This window comes from Oncorhynchus keta, chromosome 35 (genome assembly GCF_023373465.1).
Source record: "Oncorhynchus keta strain PuntledgeMale-10-30-2019 chromosome 35, Oket_V2, whole genome shotgun sequence".
Taxonomy (NCBI): Eukaryota; Metazoa; Chordata; class Actinopteri; order Salmoniformes; family Salmonidae; genus Oncorhynchus; species Oncorhynchus keta.
Genome location: NC_068455.1, coordinates 37,293,526 through 37,314,444, shown reverse-complemented (window position 1 = coordinate 37,314,444; position 20,919 = coordinate 37,293,526). Strand labels below are relative to the sequence as shown.

The following is a 20,919-nucleotide window of genomic DNA, read 5'->3' as shown; positions in this document are numbered from 1 at the left end:
CAACAGCCCTAGCATTAGATGTTTATAACTTAAATCACTAGCTGTAACTCCATTATATTACTACCAAACCAACAGCCCTGGCATTAGATGTTTATAACTTAAATCACTAGCTGTAACTCCATTATATTACTACCAAACCAACAGCCTTGGCATTAGATGTTTATAACTTAAATCACTAGCTGTAGCTCCATTATATTACTACCAAACCAACAGCCCTGGCATTAGATGTTTATAACTTAAATCACTAGCTGTAGCACCATAATAGCCAAACAAACCGCCCTGGCATTTTGAAAGGTTATAAAACAATTAGTGAGTAAACAGTAGAAGCGTATAAATATATTATGTAAGGGTTATCCCCATTCAGTTGTTCAGTCTGAACTACATAAGATTTAGGATTATGCTACACGAGGCCGATTCCGATGAAAGAATGTACACCTTTCCTACACACTCCTCAGCAATTTGGTATTCAGACTAAACTTATTCAGTCGGCAATGCGCTCTGCAGGTGTGGCTACCTTGCACGCTCTGAATACATTTAATTCAACCAATTAAAACCCTCCCACTTGCCAACAGTTTTTCTTTGGGAGTTTTCATTCAATAGGGTTTTCAGTACATGCATTTTAAGCCATCCCTTTAAATACGGTGTACCGTATAGTAGTAATTTTGGTGACAGACTCGAGAGAACAGGTTCAGAATAGTAGGATCAATTAAAGAAAGACATTTAAATATATGCATACTCGCCTCCGTATCAGCACCAATTGGTAGATTTAGAAATACTCTGATCTTGTAGATTATTTAGGTTTAGGAAAGTATTTATGAATCATAGAAACTGGTTTGGGGAGCCTTTATACACAAAGTAAAGAAAACTGTGGTTTGATTCATTCTGAAAGTTGCCACATCCAGTTCTTCAACCTATAGTAATGTTGGAAGGTTAGTGAATTATAATAGAGAGAATAGTGTACAATATACACGTATGTTTTGCCTGCACTAACCATGGAACAGTGTGATGACACGTATTGTGCCATGTGTCGTATTCAAATGGCTACGGCTTGGTCTGCGCTCCGCCCAACAACGTTTTAATGAACCTACATGTCTTTTTTTAATCATCAACTGTTACTAACGATCCTCAGCAACAACCACACATCCGTAACGGCGTTTACAGAGGAAGCTAACTTAGGTAAACAAAACAATGGAATGATAATGTCGGTTATACCAACTGAAGGGAACTAACAGTAAATTGGCAGTTAAATATGTGTGGTTATTAGTCCTACTGACGGTTGATAATGAAAGTGGCTATTATTTAACATGATAGAAATAGGAGACAGAGAAAGTCGAGGTAACCTATAATTAAGACATTCGAGAGATGCCCATCCCTGCATGTTACAGTGCATGGAGAATGGTGGTGTAAATGTGGTAGAATTATTAGAGAATTAAGTAAAGTTCAGAATACACCGCTGACACACCTTGATTTCTTAGATCTAACTATGTGAGAATAGCATGCTATTCTCATGCTTAAGTTTAAGGTCAGAGTACGCATTGAAAGAAAAGTGCATAAAAAGGGAATTTTGTTCCATTTAGATGCACATAAATCTGGTCAAAATCTGGCCCTACATAACTAAATAGTTTGGAAAGATGCATTACAACGGAAGTGAAAGTTCTAATTTCATTCTAACATAGAGACATTTGTGATAGATTATGAACCACTGTCGACAACTGAATATACCATATACAAAAAAGCACCGGCATCCCATCCTGCTAATAGCCAATGAAGCTGAAGGTGATTCAATTCATGTCTGGAACATGGCCACTCCCTTTTTGAAAAAACGTAATAATAATATTGACTCCAGCCAGCACTGTGCCTTTACACCCTAATCTCATCTTTTAGAATATGTAACCCTAGAGAGCGCTCTCATTCCTCCACCCATTGTCTAACGTTCAGTATTACTTTACTAAGCGTGACATTCACACACCTCTTTCATGTTTGTGCCCTCCGGTGCTGTGTGTGTGAGTGTGTGTTCATTAAAAATCTTGCAATAAGAGGAAAGAGGATAGGAGTGACCCACCTATATATCTCTAGCACAGCAAGCCCAAGCCTTGGTGCAGTTGTGACACACCGCGTTTCATTGGATGCAAGGCCTGCTACATAGGACTGTCAGAGAATTTGACTTACACTCCACCCTGGACATTGATGGACTGCGTTTTGGGGCCGCAGCAGGTGTCCTCCATGTTAGTGACAGGCCCCAGCAGGTCCATGTGGACCCCTCTTTCCCCAAAGTCCCTCTCACTGAACAGCTTCACATGGGGAGACAGGAAGTCCTACAACACAGGAAATGTACACACAAACACCATTCAAATGGCCCCTCTGGATTAACAAGATCAAAGTAGACCCATCTTTTCAACTACCTGACCATTCATACTTTGTATCATCAAAACCCATCAAAGACAGGTCGGAAATAGATGAAACAGATTTAAACCATGGTCATGTTCACATCGCTCTAAATAGAGTTGCAATACTTACAGAGCATACAGGGCGCAGTGACAGGAGCTGGTCTCCGTAGCCTCCCCACTCCCTCCAGTCAGGATACTCCCCCTCCTCCAGGAGATACTGGTGACCCTCAAAGTCTGGCTCATCATAGCCCACCCAGCTACAGGGACAATCAGGAGGGTGATGTTCGAGTACATACAAGCCAATAAAGTACAGAATTAATAGACCATTAATCTGTGTTATGATAGGTTAATATGGGCAGAAGGGGGTCATTACATAGTTAGATATGATACACAATTCTACAATACTATCCCTTACTGTACAGTATGTCAGCTGAGATCAACCACAAGTACGTACAGTCCTCTAAGGATCTTGAGGGATCCCACAGAACACAATGTCTTCCTTTTAACTGGATTCCCTTCATCCTCCTCATCCCCATCTTCCTCATCTCCTCCCTCTCTGAAGTCGTACACAACATCGTCAATCTCCACACACTTGCCCTCAAAGCACGGCCTCTCATACACCAGAGCCTGAGGGGGAGAGAAGGGGTTCAAGTTTAGGCTGATGTGCTGAGGTGGGCAGTGTTCTCCATGCCGTCCCCATCCCCATGCCAGGGCTGCATGCTCCTCATACCACAGATTCCAGCTCCCTAGGCCCTGTGCCACCTGGCCAAAACATACTGTATTTCACCACTGCCTGTCTGTCAGTGTAATTTAAGCCCAGATGGCTACATGGTACTTTTTCCTAACCTGTAAATCAATCATATGCTTGAATGGATACACAAATGTTCAGCACATACTGGGCCAGACAACTACATTATCAGCCCCTTGAAAACGCATAAACTGCGCTTGCATATTTCTACATTTTAGATTGACTACCGAAATTGACCTAAACAAACAGCTCTACTGGTAACCACAGGCCTGTCTTCTGGGTTAGACAGCGAGAGTGAGAGCATGCAGAGACAGCACACTGGTGCCATGTGTCCATAGAGCTGCCAGTGTACACATAGTTCTCTCACTAGTCACTGGCCAATTCACCTGCAACAACAGGCCTGTCTGTCTGATTCACAACGGGCAGATTTGATAAGGCAGAGGATTTAGGATGGCAGCGGAGCTATAATAATATGCCATGTCATCACATCACAGCTCGTCTTCAGCCATGTCACAAGAATAACATTTTTACAAGCCTTTGGTTATTATGAGTTTTGTGATAAGAGGCTCTTGCAGTTGTTGAAGCTTCCCGCTGTCATTCCCTGACTGTATGTTTATTTTTTTCATCCTTAAACATTGATGTAAATATGAATGGCCATGGAAATAGCTATAAAAACAGAAGAATTCACAGAGGGGAAACGTACCTTTACGTCATTAGAATGCTCCACCTTTATCCCACCCTGTAAGACACGGAAAACCACACAGTAGGCTTTTAACATCATAAAGATAAAACAGTGGAAGCTATATGGGGAAAGGGATTTTCAGAAAATAAGTACGAATGCCATAATGATACCATTTTGAGGGGTTTCAGAGATCCGATGAACGGCTGAGGGAATCCCCAGGCCTCTGGACAGGGATACTCTCCCACCTCCAACACCGCTAGCAGACCCCCAAACCCTGGGTCACTATACACCAGCCAGCTACAGGACGGGGAAAAGGCCCACACACACACCGCATACAAAGATTAGACACTAAGTGATGTACATCACACCTTTGTTTTTCAGCTCCCATGTAAATATGAATAATAAAGAAAATGCCAATACAAGCTCAGGGTGTTGGCCATGTGATTCTCCTTCACACCTGAGAAGACAGACATGAGTAGATATCCTAAACTATATCTAAAATGACGACATATGTGACTTGTTTCAGGAAACAAGACGTATGTTACACGTCAGTACTTCACAGGAGAGCCATTTGAACGTATATATATACAGTGGGGCAAAAAAAGTATTTAGTCAGCCACCAATTGTGCGAGTTCTCCCACTTAAAAAGATGAGAGAGGCCTGCAATTTTCATCATATGTACACTTCAACTATGACAGACAAAATGACAAAAAAAATCTGGAAAATCACATTGTAGGATTTTTAATGAATTTATTTGCAAATTGTGATGCAAAATAAGTATTTGGTCAATAACAAAAGTTTATCTCAATACTTTGTTATATATCCTTTGTTGGCAATGACAGAGGTCAAACGTTTTCTGTAAGTCTTCACAAGGTTTTCACACACTGTTGCTGGTATTTTGGCCCATTCCTCCATGCAGATCTCCTCTAGAGCAGTGATGTTTTGGGGCTGTTGCTGGGCAACACAGACTTTTAACTGCCTCCAAAGATTTTCTATGGGGTTGAGATCTGGAGACTGACTAGGCCACTCCAGGACCTTGAAATGCTTCTTACGAAGCCACTCCTTCGTTGCCCGGGCGGTGTGTTTGGGATCATTGTCATGCTGAAAGACCCAGCCACGTTTCATCTTCAATGCCCTTGCTGATGGAAGGAGATTTTCACTCAAAATCTCACGATACATGGCCCCATTCATTCTTTCCTTTACACGGATCAGTCGTCCTGGTCCCTTTGCAGAAAAACAGCCCCAAAGCATGATGTTTCCACCCCCATGCTTCACAGTAGGTATGGTGTTCTTTGGATGCAACTCAGCATTCTTTGTCCTCCAAACACTACGAGTTGAGTTTTTACCAAAAAGTTACATTTTGGTTTCATCTAACATATGACATTCTCCCAATTCTCTTCTGGATCATCTAAATGCTCTCTAGCAAACTTCAGACGGGCCTGGACATGTACTGGCTTAAGCAGGGGGACACGTCTGGCACTGCAGGATTTGAGTCCCTGGCGGCATAGTGTGTTACTGATGGTAGGCTTTGTTACTTTGGTCCCAGCTCTCTGCAGGTCATTCACTAGGTCCCCCCGTGTGGTTCTGGGATTTTTGCTCACCGTTCTTGTGATCATTTTGACCCCACGGGGTGAGATCTTGCGTGGAGACCCAGATCGAGGGAGATTATCAGTGGTCTTGTATGTCTTCCATTTCCTAATAATTGCTCCCACAGTTGATTTCTTCAAACCAAGCTGCTTACCTATTGAAGATTCAGTCTTCCCAGCCTGGTGCAGGTCTACAATTTCGTTTCTGGTGTCCTTTGACAGCTCTTTGGTCTTGGCCATAGTGGAGTTTGGAGTGTGACTGTTTGAGGTTGTGGACAGGTGTCTTTTATACTGATAACAAGTTCAAACAGGTGCCATTAATACAGGTAACGTGTGGAGAACAGAGGAGCCTCTTAAAGAAGAAGTTACAGGTCTGTGAGAGCCAGAAATCTTGCTTGTTTGTAGGTGACCAAATACTTATTTTCCACCATAATTTGCAAATAAATTCATTAAAAATCCTACAATGTGATTTTCTGGATTTTTTTCTCTCATTTTGTCTGTCATAGTTGAAGTGAACCTATGGTGAAAATTACAGGCCTCTCTCATCCTTTTAAGTGGGAGACCTTGCACAATTGGTGGCTGACTAAATACTTTTTTGCGCCACTGTATATTTTTATCAAAATGCGTTTTTTTGGACAGAAATTCCTTCTGGAAAATGTGAACTTCATGTGTCTTAATAACAAACATATATGTCACCTGTAAATACGAGCTTAGTTGTTTTAACAACAGAAAAAGAAAGCAATGATTTGCTGAGATAATGAGTGGGCTGGACATGCCAAGAGATGAATTCGGATTGGTCTGCCATGTAGCACACTCCTGTCAATTTGAGCTGGTCAGTAACATTATGTGTAGGTAATTCTGTCTAATAAAAAAATATATATATATATTGCATAGTAGAAATGCATAAGTGTTGCTCTCCACTTTCTGGAGGACTGAGTTTTGAAATCAATGGAATTAGAGTATGATAGCTAAGGAGATGGAGAAAACACCTGTCTCCGGATTACATCTTCAAACTAAGGGCAACCATGGCATCTGTGAGAGAGGGAGAAGCGTCCATCCATACGGGTAAGATAGTCTAGCTCGCTCCATTTTCAGATATTACACATTTCAAATTTTTGTCAGAAAGTTGTTTTCATTTCAAGTTAGTGTACTGTTAGCTAGCTAGCTAACGTTAACTGACTGGCTCGCTAGCTGACGTTACGTGTATGATCTGATCTGTGTAATATTATTCGTATCTCAGAGCCATTTGTTTTGCTAGTTATAGCCTAATGTTAGCACGCTAACATTGAACCTGGTTGGTTAGCTATCTGCAGAATCATGCAGGGTAGTAACGTTCATGAGTTGGGATTATGGTTCATTGTTTAGTTAGTTAGCTACATGTCTTAACAAAAGACTCCACTATGCAAGTATCCATTTCAAGTAAAATGGTCAGAGTGAGCTGTTCTCTCATTTGTGTCTGGAAGTAGCTAGCAAGCTAGCCAACGTTAGACAGTTACTTTGGGTGCCTGATTGCTGTTGTTAGGTTAGCTAACGTTACATGTATGATCTGTGTAGGAATATTATTTGTTTCTCAGAGCCATTTGCTTCGCTAGTTATAGCCTAATGCTAGCTAACATTGAACCTGATTGGTTAGCTACCTGCAGATTCATGCAGGTTAGTAACGTAATAAATTGGGATTATGGTTCATTGTTTAGCTAGCTAGCTACATTTCTTCACAAAAGACTCCACTATGCAAGTAACAATTTCAATAGAATGGTAATGATGTCATTACAACAACTGTTGATAGATGTAGCTGGTAAATTCGCTCTGGCTATCTACTCCGATTTCAGAGCACTCTCATCTGAGTGTGCCAGAGCGCAGAATAACTGACAAATTTACAAACGCTCAACACTATGCTCTGGATAACATAAAAACAGCCTAACCAGCTCTGCTAGGGTGAGTAAAATGGTCAGAGTAAGCTGTTCTCACATTTGTGTCTGGCTTGACTGCTGATGTTAAGACAGAACGCTTGGATCAAACCTTAAAGAGATGGATTGGGTTAAGGCTTAAGAGGGTGTGAACGATGCTGAATGGGTGTAGACAAAGAGGTCTCCAGTAGTAGTACCAAAACATTCAAAGGCCATTTTCTCAAAAGTGAGGTTACAAGTTTATCAACTTTCAAAGCAGAATTACTTTCCCATTGTTCCTCAACTGTAGTGTATGAAATACCATTTTCTAGCTCGGAGTCTCTACTTTTTCCCCAATGTAAAAAGCACCATTTCAAATTTTGCTACATAAGACCGAATCGAGCCGGTCGGTCACATCTATAAAATCACCAAGGTAAGTACTGTATATAGAAAACAACAACAGTTTGTGTGACTGAGTGAAAACATCTAACGGCAGGTTTAAGTCACTCCAACAAACAAACAGGCCAGCCTGCATTCCACTGAGGAAAGAGAAGATGCCAGACCAATACACTCTCAGGTCTTATTCTGTATTTCATATGACACGGTATATCTAAAGTGAAGTAAGCTCTGTCTATGAGAAGAATTGGCAACAATAATGCATACACAAAATCATGAATGAACATGCAAAATGATAGTTTGCAAACGGTTTCATCCATTTCAACACACTTTTGAGCAATAGCAAGCCTGCTGGGACGATGTAGTCCAGTATACTGGATTCAATTGAATATTATAGCAATATCTGGACTATGATTTGGACCTTCAACCGTGTTGGTATGAGGGTAGAACTTACACTCCAGAGTGGACCTTGATGGAGCCGGTGTTCTGTATGTTCCCATAGGAACAGATCTCAATGGAGTCGTCACAGAATGATGACATCCTCCCCAGACCATTCACCTCAGTGTACAGGTCAATCTGAGGTAAACTGTAGTCCCTCACTGCCAGGCGGATGGATCCGATGATCATGGGTGAAGTTGGGATAGGCTGATCCATCTGGTCCAGTGCCCCTGATGTCACCTCCTCTGCCCACACGTTGACCAGCTCCATGGGGCCCTCCTCCAAGGCGATGGTCCGCCCCTGGAACCCTGGCTTCTCATATAGCAGCCAGCTACACAGACAGGAAGTGATGACACACAGAGGCATGTTCATAACAGTGACAATATGTTTAGAGTTGCTGTCATGCTTCGTTAATATGAGACATTCGTCAATTCATAAAGGATTGTGTCAAGTTAATAAGATTTTTATGCGCGTGAGATTTGTATGAATCTAAGCATTTATTGATGGAATAAAGAGTAAGGGAACGAGGGAAGAATGTTGTCCCCAACAAACGGTCTTACCATCCCCTGATGACCCTGACTGAGATGACAGGAGACAGCTTCATCATGGAGGCATCCTCCACGTCACCAAACACCTCGTAGGCCTCTCCTTCAAACTGAGCCTGCTCATGGAGCACTATCTACAACAGGAAGTAGAGATGGACAGTAAGTATATCGCATGGTCATTACATGTTACACTTGGTGGTTGTATCATGGCCACTTGTAACTTCTTAAACACACTTAGAAAAAAGGGTTCCTCAAGGGTTCTTTGGGAAGGGTGATTGTTCTATGTGGAACCATAATAACTCAAAGAACCCTTTGAGCCCTTCAATGTTTTTTTGCAGTTCAGAAAAGGTTTATTTCCTGTTTAAGTGATAATTCAAGTGTAGGGACGGTGGCTCATTGGAATATTTTGGGGTGTGGTTTGCACCCATATCTTTTCGTGCAACCGTGAGTGAGTGTCATTCCAGTTGATCTAATCTGTTACATATTAAATATGACTATGGCCAGTGTTGGTGCCTTGTGAAAAACCCACGTATGGCCTTGAGTCTATTGAGAACTGTTGTCTAAATTAGTGGTTCTGAATTCTCTCCTCAGGGACACCCAGCCATTCCAGAGATAGCACATGCACACCTGATTCATCTTGTCATTAACACAATAAGGACACCTATGGTTTTTTTACAATATAATATGACTAACCAGAATAAAAAAATCCTGATGGTTCTTCAAAAGGTTTTGTAGATTGAGAAAGTTTCGTTATAAAACCATTCTCCATAAAGGTTCTGTAATGAACCATTCATAAAGATTATATATAGCACCAAAAAGGGTTATAATGATAGCGGAACCCTTTTTTGGTGCTATATAGAACCTTTATTTATTGGTTCTTTATAGAACCTTAGGAAATGGTTCTTTAAAATCACCATAAAGGTTCCATTTAGAACATTATGAGCATGGTTCCTTATAGAACCTTCAAAAAACGGTTCTATGTAACACCAAAATAGGATCCACTATAGTTACGAGCCAAATAGCCCTTATTTGGCACTATATAGAACCATTTGTTTTTAGTGTGTAAAATATAATTGAATACTGCAGATGTTGTTTTATTAAATATCTATCAGGATTATCACCATGAAATGTGAATAATTTATATGAGAGTAAATCATTTAGAACTCTCCAAAACACCACGAGGTGTATACCTTGCATCATATTATAATATCAGTGTGTTACTGTAAAACACTGGATATTGGATAGTTAGTTTAATGTAAAGTCAACTGTACCTTCCCAGGCCGTTTATGAAACCCTCTCGCTTCTGGAATCTGCAAAGGAAAAGAGAGCATGCTGTCTTTCATTTTCTTCTGAGGGACTGGGGGGTGGAAAAGCAGAAGTATCCTGTGTATTTCCTGTACTCCCGACAAAACTATGGACCGCCTCCAGATAAAAATAACTCAAAAGACTAGCAGTTAAAAATTTGCCAGCTTAAGAACATCAATAGTTAGTCATCTACATGGTATTTGGTGTGTAAGAAAAAAACGTTGTTGGTCTACACCCACTGCTTGCTGGGAAGGAAGTAAGATGGCAATCGTGGCATCTGGCTCATATAAACAGAACAGCACGAGAGAAGTCGGGCTATTCGCATGTTGATAAAAACTGGTGCACAAAATGAGGTCGTTCTGGACGTATATGAAACATTTATTGTGAAGAATGCCTTTTCTTCTCGTCTTTCCTTGTAAACAATGTATGGCTTGTTTCTAAGAGACATAACTTGTAAAGATCTACAACGTGTGAATGGATTTCAACATTCCAAAAGAAAAAGATGGACCTGAGGTGATTTAGTGATGTGTTGCCCTGGGGATAGATAATACTGTCACTGCCAGGACTTTGTTCAAGGTGAACCGTTTCTGAAGGACCTGCCCAGTCCATAAAATAATGCCTTGCAGGTCAAAACTCATTCAGTTGTTAAAGTGATTTATCAGTTTGAAGCAGTAAAGCCGTGATGGTACTGAGCGAATATAATAGAAGCAGGTGGAGACAACCATAGCTATACTAAACGGTCAAAAGTTTTAGAACATCTACTCATTTTTCTTTTTTTTTTACATTGTAGAATAATAGTGAAGACATCAAAACTATGAAACAACACATATGGAATCATGTAGTAACCAAAGTATATTTCATATTAGAGATTCTTCAAATAGCCACCCCTTGCCTTGATGACAGCTTTGCACACGCTTGGCATTCTCTCAACAAGCTTCACGAGGTAGTCACCTGGAATCCTGGAATGCATTTAAATTAACAGGTGTGCATTGTTAAAGGTTAATTTTGTGGAAATTCTTCCCTTCTTAATCATTTGAGCCAATCAGTTGTGCTGTGACAAGGTAGGGGTGGTATGCAGAAGATAGCCCTATTTGGTAAAAGACCAAGTCCATATAATGGTAAGAACAGCTCAAATAAGCAAAGAGAAAGACGGTCAGTCGTTTCGGAACATTTCAAGAAATTTGAAAGTTTCTTCAAGTGCAGTCGCAAAAACCATTAAGCGCTATGATGAAAATGGCTCTCATGAGGACTGCCACAGGAATGGAAGACCCACAGCTACCTCTGCTGCAGAGGACAAGTTCATTAGAGTTACCAGCCTTTTTTGGTTCCAACCACCATGTCTTTGTGAGACGGGGTATGGGTGAACGGATGATCTCCGCATGTGTATTTCCCACTGTAAAGCATGAGGAAGGAAGTGTTATGGTGTGGGGGTGCTTTGCTAGTGACACGGTCAGTGATTTATTTAGAATTCAAGGCACACTTAACCAGCATGGCTACTACAGCATTCTGCAGCGATACGCCATTCCATCTGGTTTGGGCTTAGTGGGACTATCATTTGCTTTTCAATAGGACAATGACTCAACACACCTCCAGGCTGTGTAAGGGCTATTTTACCAAGAAGGAGAGTGATGGAGTGCTGCATCAGATGACCTGGCTTCCACAGTGCCCTGACCTCAACCCAATTGAGATGGTTCGGGATAAGTCGGACCGCAGAGTGAAGGAAAAGCAGCCAACAAGTGCTCAGCATATGTGGGAACTCCTTCAAGACTGTTGGAAAGGCATTCCAGGTGAAGCTGGTTGAGAGAATGCCAAGAGTGTTGAAAGCTGTCATCAAGGCAAAGGGTGGCTATTTGAAGAAACTCAAATATAAATATATTTTGATTTGTTTAACACTTTTTTGGTTACTACATGATTCCATATGTGCTATTTCATAGTTTTGATGTCTTCACTATTATTCTACAATGTAGAAAATAGTACAAATAAAGAAAAACCCTTGAATGAGTAGGTGTTCTAAAACTTTTGACCGGTAGTGTGTGTCTTAATCATACACTTCTGTATTGTCTCTATGTAAAATAACTTCTAAATCTAGTCAAAGTAGTGTAGACCGGGGTTGGTGTCACACTTTTTAGTCTTGTGCGTATTTCTCAACACCAGTATATCAAACAATACTATTTTCAATATTTGGAGAAAGACCAAGGACTTGGGTTAAAATGGGATCCCTTGTTATCCTAATATCTTACCCCAACATAAGTCATCAAATACTCTGACAACCAGACCCATCATGGGGTTGGATGTCACACATTATGCTGGTGGTTGTCACAATGTTTGCTCGTAGCTTCTTCCTTTTGTAACAGCAAATTAAGCAATACAGCATAAATAGTCTTAGAAATAGCCGAGCCTTTCTTTGATTGAACAATATTCCTAACAAAATTCAGCATTTTATGCCGTGAGAATAACATTTTGAATACATTTGCGTGTGTATGCGCCCAACCACCCGCTAAAGAAGATGGCCCAACCACCCGCTAATTAAGATGCTAGTTACCACATGGCTTGACCTAGGAACTCCGAAATAAGAACTTTTCAACAAACATAACTGTTGGATACGCGGATCTTTTTAAAATATTTATTTTTACCTATGAAGAAGAACACAAATTCCCGTCACTTCAATGTTTTGTCATCCTGATATAAATTGACCAACCTGTGAGACAACCAACCCCGGTCTGCCCTACCTGGCTAAAGAGATTTTAGACAGATACATAAAATAAGGTAGACACAGCAACAATGCAAAACCCCAAACTGTCAGTTGGTTTCATGCAGTCATCTGAGACTCTTACCTTTGTGTTGGCTGTAAGAAGACCATTCAGAGGGGCCTGTGGGAGATGGTTATTGGTTGAAAGATGTCCTAACGTAAGTCCCTTTACGCCCATATTTAGAGGAGGAAGTCCAGCACCCTGACCTAGGTCCATTACAGTACTAACCAAAGCACTCTGTGTAACATTACTCTGTGAAGCTCCTTTGTCTTCCCTGAGACATTTCTCCAGGTGATCTGGTACCTTTAGCTCAGTGAATGAGGGCAAAGAAGGAGGTGAAGAGGGACTGATTATTGACTCACAAGCTGCACCCACAAGCAGGCCTGGATCCATACCGCTCCCGCCTGCCCTTCCTGGCACTGTGCCCTGGGTTGTAAGAGAAGGAGGAGCACCAATAGAGACTGAGGAGGAAGGATCCCCGTTGCCCTTTCTGGAAGTTTTGGGGGAACTCAACAATTTGGACAGTATGGACATCCTTCCAAGCCGCGACGAGAGCTGCCCGGTTTCTTCTCCTTTCCCTTGCTCCTCTTCCTTATCTACCTCCCTCTTCACTTCTACCTTCACTTCCACCTCTCCATCTTTCCTGTCTGTTTGATACCCTGGTTTTCTCAGGGCTCTAGATGGAGACTGGAGAGCTTTGTAGAGAAGGCTACCCTCTGCTCTATTCTGTCTTGTCCGTGTCTTGTCCTCCCTGTGAGGCTGTTTCTTTATCAACATGGCCGGGGTTACTTTATCCTTCGTCCTCTTCTTCAGGCCAAACTGAAAGCCCTCAGCATCAAAGGGGTTCTCGAAGCGGTCCTCCTTGATGGCGGGCAGAGCAAAGGGGGGTGAGGGGGTCTTGGGATGACTGTGGTGCTTCTTGGAGGGCAGGGAAAAGGGGGTGCCCAGTTCCTTTATGTTCCTGATGAAGTCCTCCACATCGTCAGACTCAGCCAGACTCTCATCCTCGCTGGCTGAACAGTCCAGCCTCCTCTTGGTCTCCTTCTTCTGCTCCCGCTTGGATCTGTGCTCCACATCTAACCAGCTGGAGGGAGAGGCCTGTTTCAAATGGAGAGGTTTAAGGGGAGAGGGGTGCTTCGGAGAAGTTGGCGGCTGAAGAGGCAGTTCAGTATTGGGGGTTGCTTTTTGAGTTTTAGGGGGTTCTTTGAGGACCAATACCTTCTCATCCTGAGATTTTGTGCTTATGGTTTTTGATTCCTGTTTTGTGTCTAATATCTTAAAGGCTGTGTTTTTAGTCACTCCTTCACTTGGTCTATCTTCTTGTTTTGTCACCTTCTTCTTTTCCTTAGCCTTTGTGGTTATGGACTTTGATTCCTGTTTTGCGTCCATCTTAGTTACGGTACTCTTATTGGCTGCCTCATGGGGTTTGTCCTCTTGTTTCTTTCCTTTGTGTGGCTGCCTATGTGCATTTGCCAAATCATGTGTCAGTGAAGGAACCTCTTTGTTAAGTTGGACCTCTCCATTTTCAACTGTTTTCTGAACAATCCCACCCTTTGTTAGAATGTCTGAGACCTTCACTGGCTCTCCCTCCTTCTGTATGTCACTCTCTTTCCTTAAAACTATGGATATATCAGAATCTATGGCATTACCAATAGGTACTATATCTGGGGTTTGAACATTAGCTAGTGCCTGTGATTTTTCCTCCAAGCCAATCAGATTTGTCTGTGTTGCCATGTTGAGACTATCTCCACTTTCAACCACAGTGGAGGCATTTTTGGGGGAGCTTTCCTTAGCTTCATCCAGGCCATTTTCCACAGGCTGATTTGTACTACCTATTTCCTCTCCAGCACCAGATATGAGCTTCTCTGATGCTGCAGAGGTATTGTCATTGCTCTCATTACTCTTCTGATTGGTTCGGGTGTCAGTGTCAGCATGAATGCGGTCAGTCAATGCAGGCTTGGTAGATGCATATATTACTTCCTCATGGGTAGGTGTGCCTGAGGCAGACACAATGGGGCTTGGTTCAGATGGGCGTTTCTCCACAACGACACCTGGTTCTACATTACCTGTCAGCGTCAGCAACTGTGGTGTATCTGTTAAGGCTTCCACATAGTCGCGGTCAATCTCTGATGAGAGATCTGGGGGTGGTTTGGTTTGATGTTTCTGTGTAACAGAGGTAGTTCTGACTGACAGGGATTTTTCTTGTGCAATTTCTGATTTTGCATCCAGTTTTGTTACAGGTGTACTACTACTGCTGTCCTTCAGTGATTCCTTCATTCCAGTGATTGCTGGTTTATCTGTTTGATATTTTACAAGCTCAGTGCTACAGTCTGCTACTAGTGAGGAGCCTGTTGCTGGTTTGGTTTGTTGATCTTCTATCTGAGAGTTATCTGTGATCAGCGACACATGATCTTGTACTGGTGTAGATTGTGTTTCAGATAGTGTTTCAGAGTTCACAGTTTGCTCAAATTTCTTAAGGGGTTTGCTGCGTTTTCCTTTAGGGGGGGTTTTCTGACGGAACATCGGAAGCTTGCTAGCCACAGTTACAGAATCACTTGGATCTTTCACTGGACTTTTCAAACTCCCAGCATCCTCAGCAGTCTTGTTCATGATGGGAGATGTGATGTTACTCTGCTTCTTCAGTCTAAGGAAGGCAGGTTTCTCTGACTTGGTTGGTACCAGTGCGGGAGAGGTGGGTGTGTCACCATCGTCATGTGGAGTGCTCTTATTGGAGAGCTGTTGGGGCAAGTTTGTTGGCAAAGGGCAAGGCAGCTTGCTTCCTGTTGGTGATACATTAGTTAGTCAGACAATTCGTATAACGGTGTGTTGGTTCGTTTTTAATCATACAATGCAAAATGAGAGCTTTCCCTCTATACAATATGTGAAATGTAAAATACCTCAAGTCCATCAAAGCAATTAAACAATTCTGAAACATTACCACTACTAAACACACAGCTAATGTGTGTTAGCTAGACAGATGCCATAAGCAAGCAGAGAATCTTATTAATACTGCATGTTTAAAATGCACGACACATTTGTCTTACCCTTCTCAGGTTCAGGGATCAGAGTCTCATCTGTGGGCCTTTCCTCTGGGCTGGGAAGCTCCTGCTGCTTTGGACTGGTTGGTGTGGAAGGCCAACTATTGACACCTGATGCTCTCTCAGTGGTTTTGGTCTTTTTACTGCCTGTGTCGATGGTTTGGGGTTTACCATTTTTTGCCTTTCTGACCGAAGAGTTGTCAGGGGCTTTGGGTAACCGACTCTTTGGTATCATGCTGCTGTTGTTGCTGTCTGGGTGTGTGGGAGTCTGTTTTTTCACATCTTTGGGTTCACTTGTTTTGGCAGTGGTAGTGTTGTCCTCTGGGTCTTTCTCCAGTCCATTGACCAGGTTAACCTTATCTGAACCATCTTTGCTCTTATCTTTGCTGAACTTCACAGGTGACATGAGTGGTACTTTAGTAGGTGAGACCTCTTCTGACTTAACAGGCCCAGAAGTTTGTTTTTCTCCTGAACCCACTCCCTTCACCTCTTCAACAATAGGCTTTGTGCCTGTTTTCATCATTAAATGTTTAGGTTCAGGAGTTTTCGGTTGTTTGGAACCAGCCACAGGCACAACCTCTGAAACATCAACCACTGAGGTTGTGTCTGGTGATACTGGGGGTTTCAATGCAGATTCTGATAATGACTTTTTGGGGATTCTCGACTTGGGGCTGTCGGTGACCTCTGTTTTTTCTGCAGTGAGTTGACCCTTTGATGTAGATGGCATAACCTCTGTTTTCTCCCCGCCATCTTTAGTTGTCCTTTGCGATGGAGCCCCACTAGAAACCCCCGACTTTCCACCATCTGTGAGACCCTTTCCCTTAGCCATGCCCAGGCCAGCTTTGGACTTGGGTCCAACAGAAGGAGATGGGCTCTTTAACCGACTGGCTACATGTCCTACTTTATCCCCTGGTTTAGACGGGGTGACCTGGGGCATCCCCTGACCTCTAACCCCTGAACCCCCAGTGTTAGGTTGTGTTTTGCGTCCTGGCATGGTTGTGGTTGGAGAGGCCTCATCCAGATCTGGGGATGGGGAACTGTCTACAGCCTTGGGCTCATGGTGGCTTAGGTCAAAGTCTGTACCCTCAGTTATCTCTCCCACAGAGATGATACAGTCATTGTTTGGTTCCTTGAGATTTACATTCACCTTTTTGAGGCTTGGCAGCCTGGAGAGAAAAGATGGAAAAATAGTGAGTAGCCCTTTCCTGCAGACAGTGACCAGAAGCTCCCTCTTTCGCCTCATGGGTAGAATGTTATTTATATTTTTCTTTAATTAATAAAGATGATAAAAATGTATAAAACATTTCTATGTCAAACAGTTTGGATATATTTTAGTCTTCTGTGATGTATATAAAGTGTAATATTGGGATGCAAACTCAAAATGGAACACATTTCACCTCTATATCTGACATGGTACAAGTGTCTTCTATTTTTAAGCCCATAACCATGTGGGTGTATACTTTTGTTTTCAAGTAGATAATCACTCTGCGTGATCCTGATTTAGCCCACTGCAGTAAAAGGTTCACTTTGAGGGGAAAACAATTTAGTGTGCAGAATAAACTTGTCCCCACAAACAGGTGTGCTTGTTAAACTCAGGTAACATACATTGATGCTACCTGATTTATACATTCAACTTTAAAATATATAAACACATTCTTCAGATGAAGAAAAACAGCCTTTAGCAATACCCATAAGTGCAAAGTGAAACTGAAATAAATCTTTCTGTTCTGTGTAACTTGACAAAACAGATTTTTCTAAACTGCTCTTAATTAAAACTTTCAGTAATGTAGAACATCCCCTCGGGTATCAGTATAATAGTAGAAATGTGATTCCATTGAGGTACAGTATAACAATAGTTTTAATCTAAAAACAGGCTATTCCACCTGAATATGATACCACTATACATATTCCTTGTGACAATAGTACATCTGATAGATGGATATCAGAATGGCATGCCTTACTTTTATCAGCATTGTATTGTTTCTATTCAGCAAACCTTTTAGTCAAACAAAGTGAGTGACTTGTGGTCACTTTCAGAGTAACTTTGGTCATGAGTCACCATTCAGGACGGAAATAACGCCTGAAGTAAACACAGCCCAGTGGTCCCAGATGTGTATTCCACATTGGTTTAAAGTCATTTCACTGAAATGACGTGGAAACAATGTTGAATGAACCAATGAGTGCCCAGTTTGAGATGCCCTCCATTTTGATTGAAATATAACAACAGCTCATTTGAACAAACAATTTTTCTTTTCTTTCAGTGATTATAATTAGCAGGTTACATCTCATGCAATATATATGATATTTTCCACGTCCTATCTTCATCTACTATGAATGTTCTGTTTACAAACTTCAAACTGCTTACTCCAGTAAAGTGGCCTCCAAAATAACTAGTGTGAAATGTTACAGTAAATTGGAAAAACAGTTGTTTTAAAGACAATCTTGGTTGGGCTGAACATCTATGATATTTTCTCTTCAGAATCCCATGCCAGAGGACACAGTTAACAGACTTAACCATATTGTTAAGATAATAAGCATTGCATCAGTGGTACAGATGTAGGATCTTAACCTGATCACTCTTTTGTTGCTGAGAATGTTCCTGCACGGCAGGAAATGCAAACCTGTGGTGTATTTTAAGTATAAAAATACTTCTAAAGTTTGGAATTTCCACTTTAAAATGTCAGACTTGATTTGCCCTACCAAAAATGTAAATCCATTATAACCCACGTAATAATTAATATTTCCTGTTGCTGCAGGATTATTTTCCTGCTGCAGCAAACTGTCTCAAATAAAGATCCTACATCGGAAGCTCTCATGGTCGCTGCTAGCATAATTTAACACACTTCTTATTAACTTGGTAAAATGAACAGTTGCTCATGAGTTTACTTGTTGCATTATTCAAATAACTGCTGCATCATGATTCATTTGCCACTGAATTACAGTATACTACAATATTGAAATGGTTCCCCTGTATATTTGTTTCTTGCTCAACAGCAGACTCGTAACAATTTAGGGTAGCCTATCGGTTGTAAAGACTGACTGACTGTGCACAGTATTTTGTGACGAATACATAACAAGATATTGTTGTACTGTATAGTCATGGCCTTCCGTACATGCAGTAGTCTTGTCAGTATCATTCAGTCAAAGTAAAGTATTAGTACTGTAGGTGAACATTTGAATGACGCAGGAGTTTTTCAGCTATGTAACGAACTGTTCTTATTGTTCTCCTTTGGCACAAATAGACATGGAAATACACAGGTTAGGTTGCACACCTCCCTCTCTCTGTCTCGCTCTCAAGGATCAAAGTGCTCATTAAAAAGACTCCCAAAAAAAGTGAAATAAAGACACTTACAGTTTCACCTCAGACTTCTGAGGAATCTTTGAAGCCAAGTCTACGATGTCATTATTTTCCAGCTCTCTCTCTGTCTGCTCATCCCCATCAAAACTGGGCTCAGGGCTCACATACACCTTCTTAGTGAAAAGCTTCTCACTGTGGGACAGTTTCACACTCCTGCGCTTTTCCTCTTTGCTCAGGGCCGTCTGATCCTCTAGAGGGGGGCTGCACTCGGAGTCTGTGGCTGGACTGGTCGCCTCTGGCCGGGCTTTGTTTGTTTCGGAGTCCTTGGAGACTGGTGCTGTGGATACAGCCAGCTCTGGCTCCCTGCCACCGGATACCGCTGAAAGGGTTACAGTGGCCAGGACACCGGCAGTATCAGTGTACACCACAGGGGCCACAGACACAGGTATGGGCTCTTCTCCCAGGTGTGTTTCCACCCACACAGGTTTGTGTAGCTTCGCAGGTGAGTCCCGCCTCGTCCCCTCTCCCCCAGGTAACGTCATCTGGCTGGGGGGAGCAGTTTCAGCCGAGCTGACGCTGGTGGGTTTCAGAGCCCTTCTCCTGTTCTTCTTCCCCATGACTGGGCTGTTCTCTCCCTCCTCACCCTCTGGCTGTGGGTCTGAGGAGGACGGGGTGTGAGACTGAGAGGCTAGAGTCACTCCCAGCAGGTAACTCCCCTTCCCTCCAACAGATGTTTTCAGAGAGGTCTTTTTAGACTCGATGCCGAGAGAGGTGACATCAGTCTTTAGGTGAGTGACATCAGTCTTTAGGTGAGATTGAGAGAGCTCAAACGACCTGAGGGTGGTTTGGACCACTGGGCTGCCCCACTCCAACTCCTCTCCGTCTTTCACAGTGGTTTGTTCCTTCAGATATACCTGCAGCCTCCTGTTCACCTCCTCCACCACGTCCTTAGTGAGGCCGAGCTCTGGGGCTTGCTCCGCTCTGGAGGGGAACACGTTCGTGGGAGTCAGATTCCCAGAATTCCTGTCTGCCTCTCCGTCTGACTCTGCTTCCGCCCGGCTGACCCTGCACACCTGCACCTCCCTCACGCTGCCCCGGCCGCTGCTGTCACTGTCTGCAAACGGCAGGTCCCCTGTGTCCGCCACCAACAGAGAGGCTAGCCTGGATGTACTAGGGCTGGTGCTGCTACTGAACACTGACCCCTTCGCTTGGAGCTCCGACAGACTCTCCAGCACTTGCCCAGCTCCCGCTTCCACTACCTCCCCCTCTTTCTGGGTAGTTGTGGTCCTCAGCCCGTCCTTCTGGTGGGGGGAGAGAGGAGAACCAGGGGACGGGGGAGAGATGGGAGATCCAGGACCCAGCCAGGATCCATCCTCTGAGCCTACTGAGAGTGAACTACTCCGGCTCTTCTTCTTCTTGGTGGAAAATAAACTGCTGATGCGGTTAAGCATTCCGTCCGAGCTCTGGGAGGAGACAGAGAGACAAAAAAAAGAAAAATAAATACCCAAATGGAGAACAGACACACCTGTTGTTTTTGGCACAGCTATACAAAGAGCCAGAGGTTGGGTCTCATCTCACTTCTTTCAGTCCTTGATATAATTTAGTACATTTACCTTAATATCCTTAACTATAACCTCCGAAGATTAGGTACAGATTCTTGTCAAAAATCAAACACCAGCCAAGCTGAATAGTGAAGGAGTATTTCTACTAACTGCCAGGTTGAACATGATCAGGCTGCTACAGCAGCTAGGTAATGACAACATTGGACAGATAGAACATTACAGGAACATTTCTGTGATGCCCACAAGTCAGTAACCACAAGTATTCAAACCCACTGCGGGATAGGTGGAATGAGAACCA

The 20,919-nt window shown here is 42.6% G+C and overlaps 1 protein-coding gene across 1 annotated transcript in view; it reads right to left on the bottom strand.

Annotated features, from left to right (window-relative positions):
- Window positions 1-20,919, bottom strand: part of LOC118368459 (uncharacterized) — a 56,121-nt gene that overhangs the window by 7,872 nt on the left and 27,330 nt on the right. Inside the window, exons 3-13 of the mRNA XM_035752580.2 lie at window positions 19,114-20,522; window positions 15,768-16,927; window positions 12,808-15,503; window positions 9,940-9,978; window positions 8,684-8,802; window positions 8,140-8,454; window positions 3,988-4,114; window positions 3,839-3,874; window positions 2,842-3,014; window positions 2,518-2,644; window positions 2,170-2,315 (exon numbers count right to left, since the gene is read on the bottom strand). Of these exons, the coding sequence (XP_035608473.2) occupies window positions 2,170-2,315; window positions 2,518-2,644; window positions 2,842-3,014; window positions 3,839-3,874; window positions 3,988-4,114; window positions 8,140-8,454; window positions 8,684-8,802; window positions 9,940-9,978; window positions 12,808-15,503; window positions 15,768-16,927; window positions 19,114-20,522 (6,347 nt within the window). The remainder of the gene's footprint in view (window positions 1-2,169; window positions 2,316-2,517; window positions 2,645-2,841; window positions 3,015-3,838; window positions 3,875-3,987; window positions 4,115-8,139; window positions 8,455-8,683; window positions 8,803-9,939; window positions 9,979-12,807; window positions 15,504-15,767; window positions 16,928-19,113; window positions 20,523-20,919) is intronic.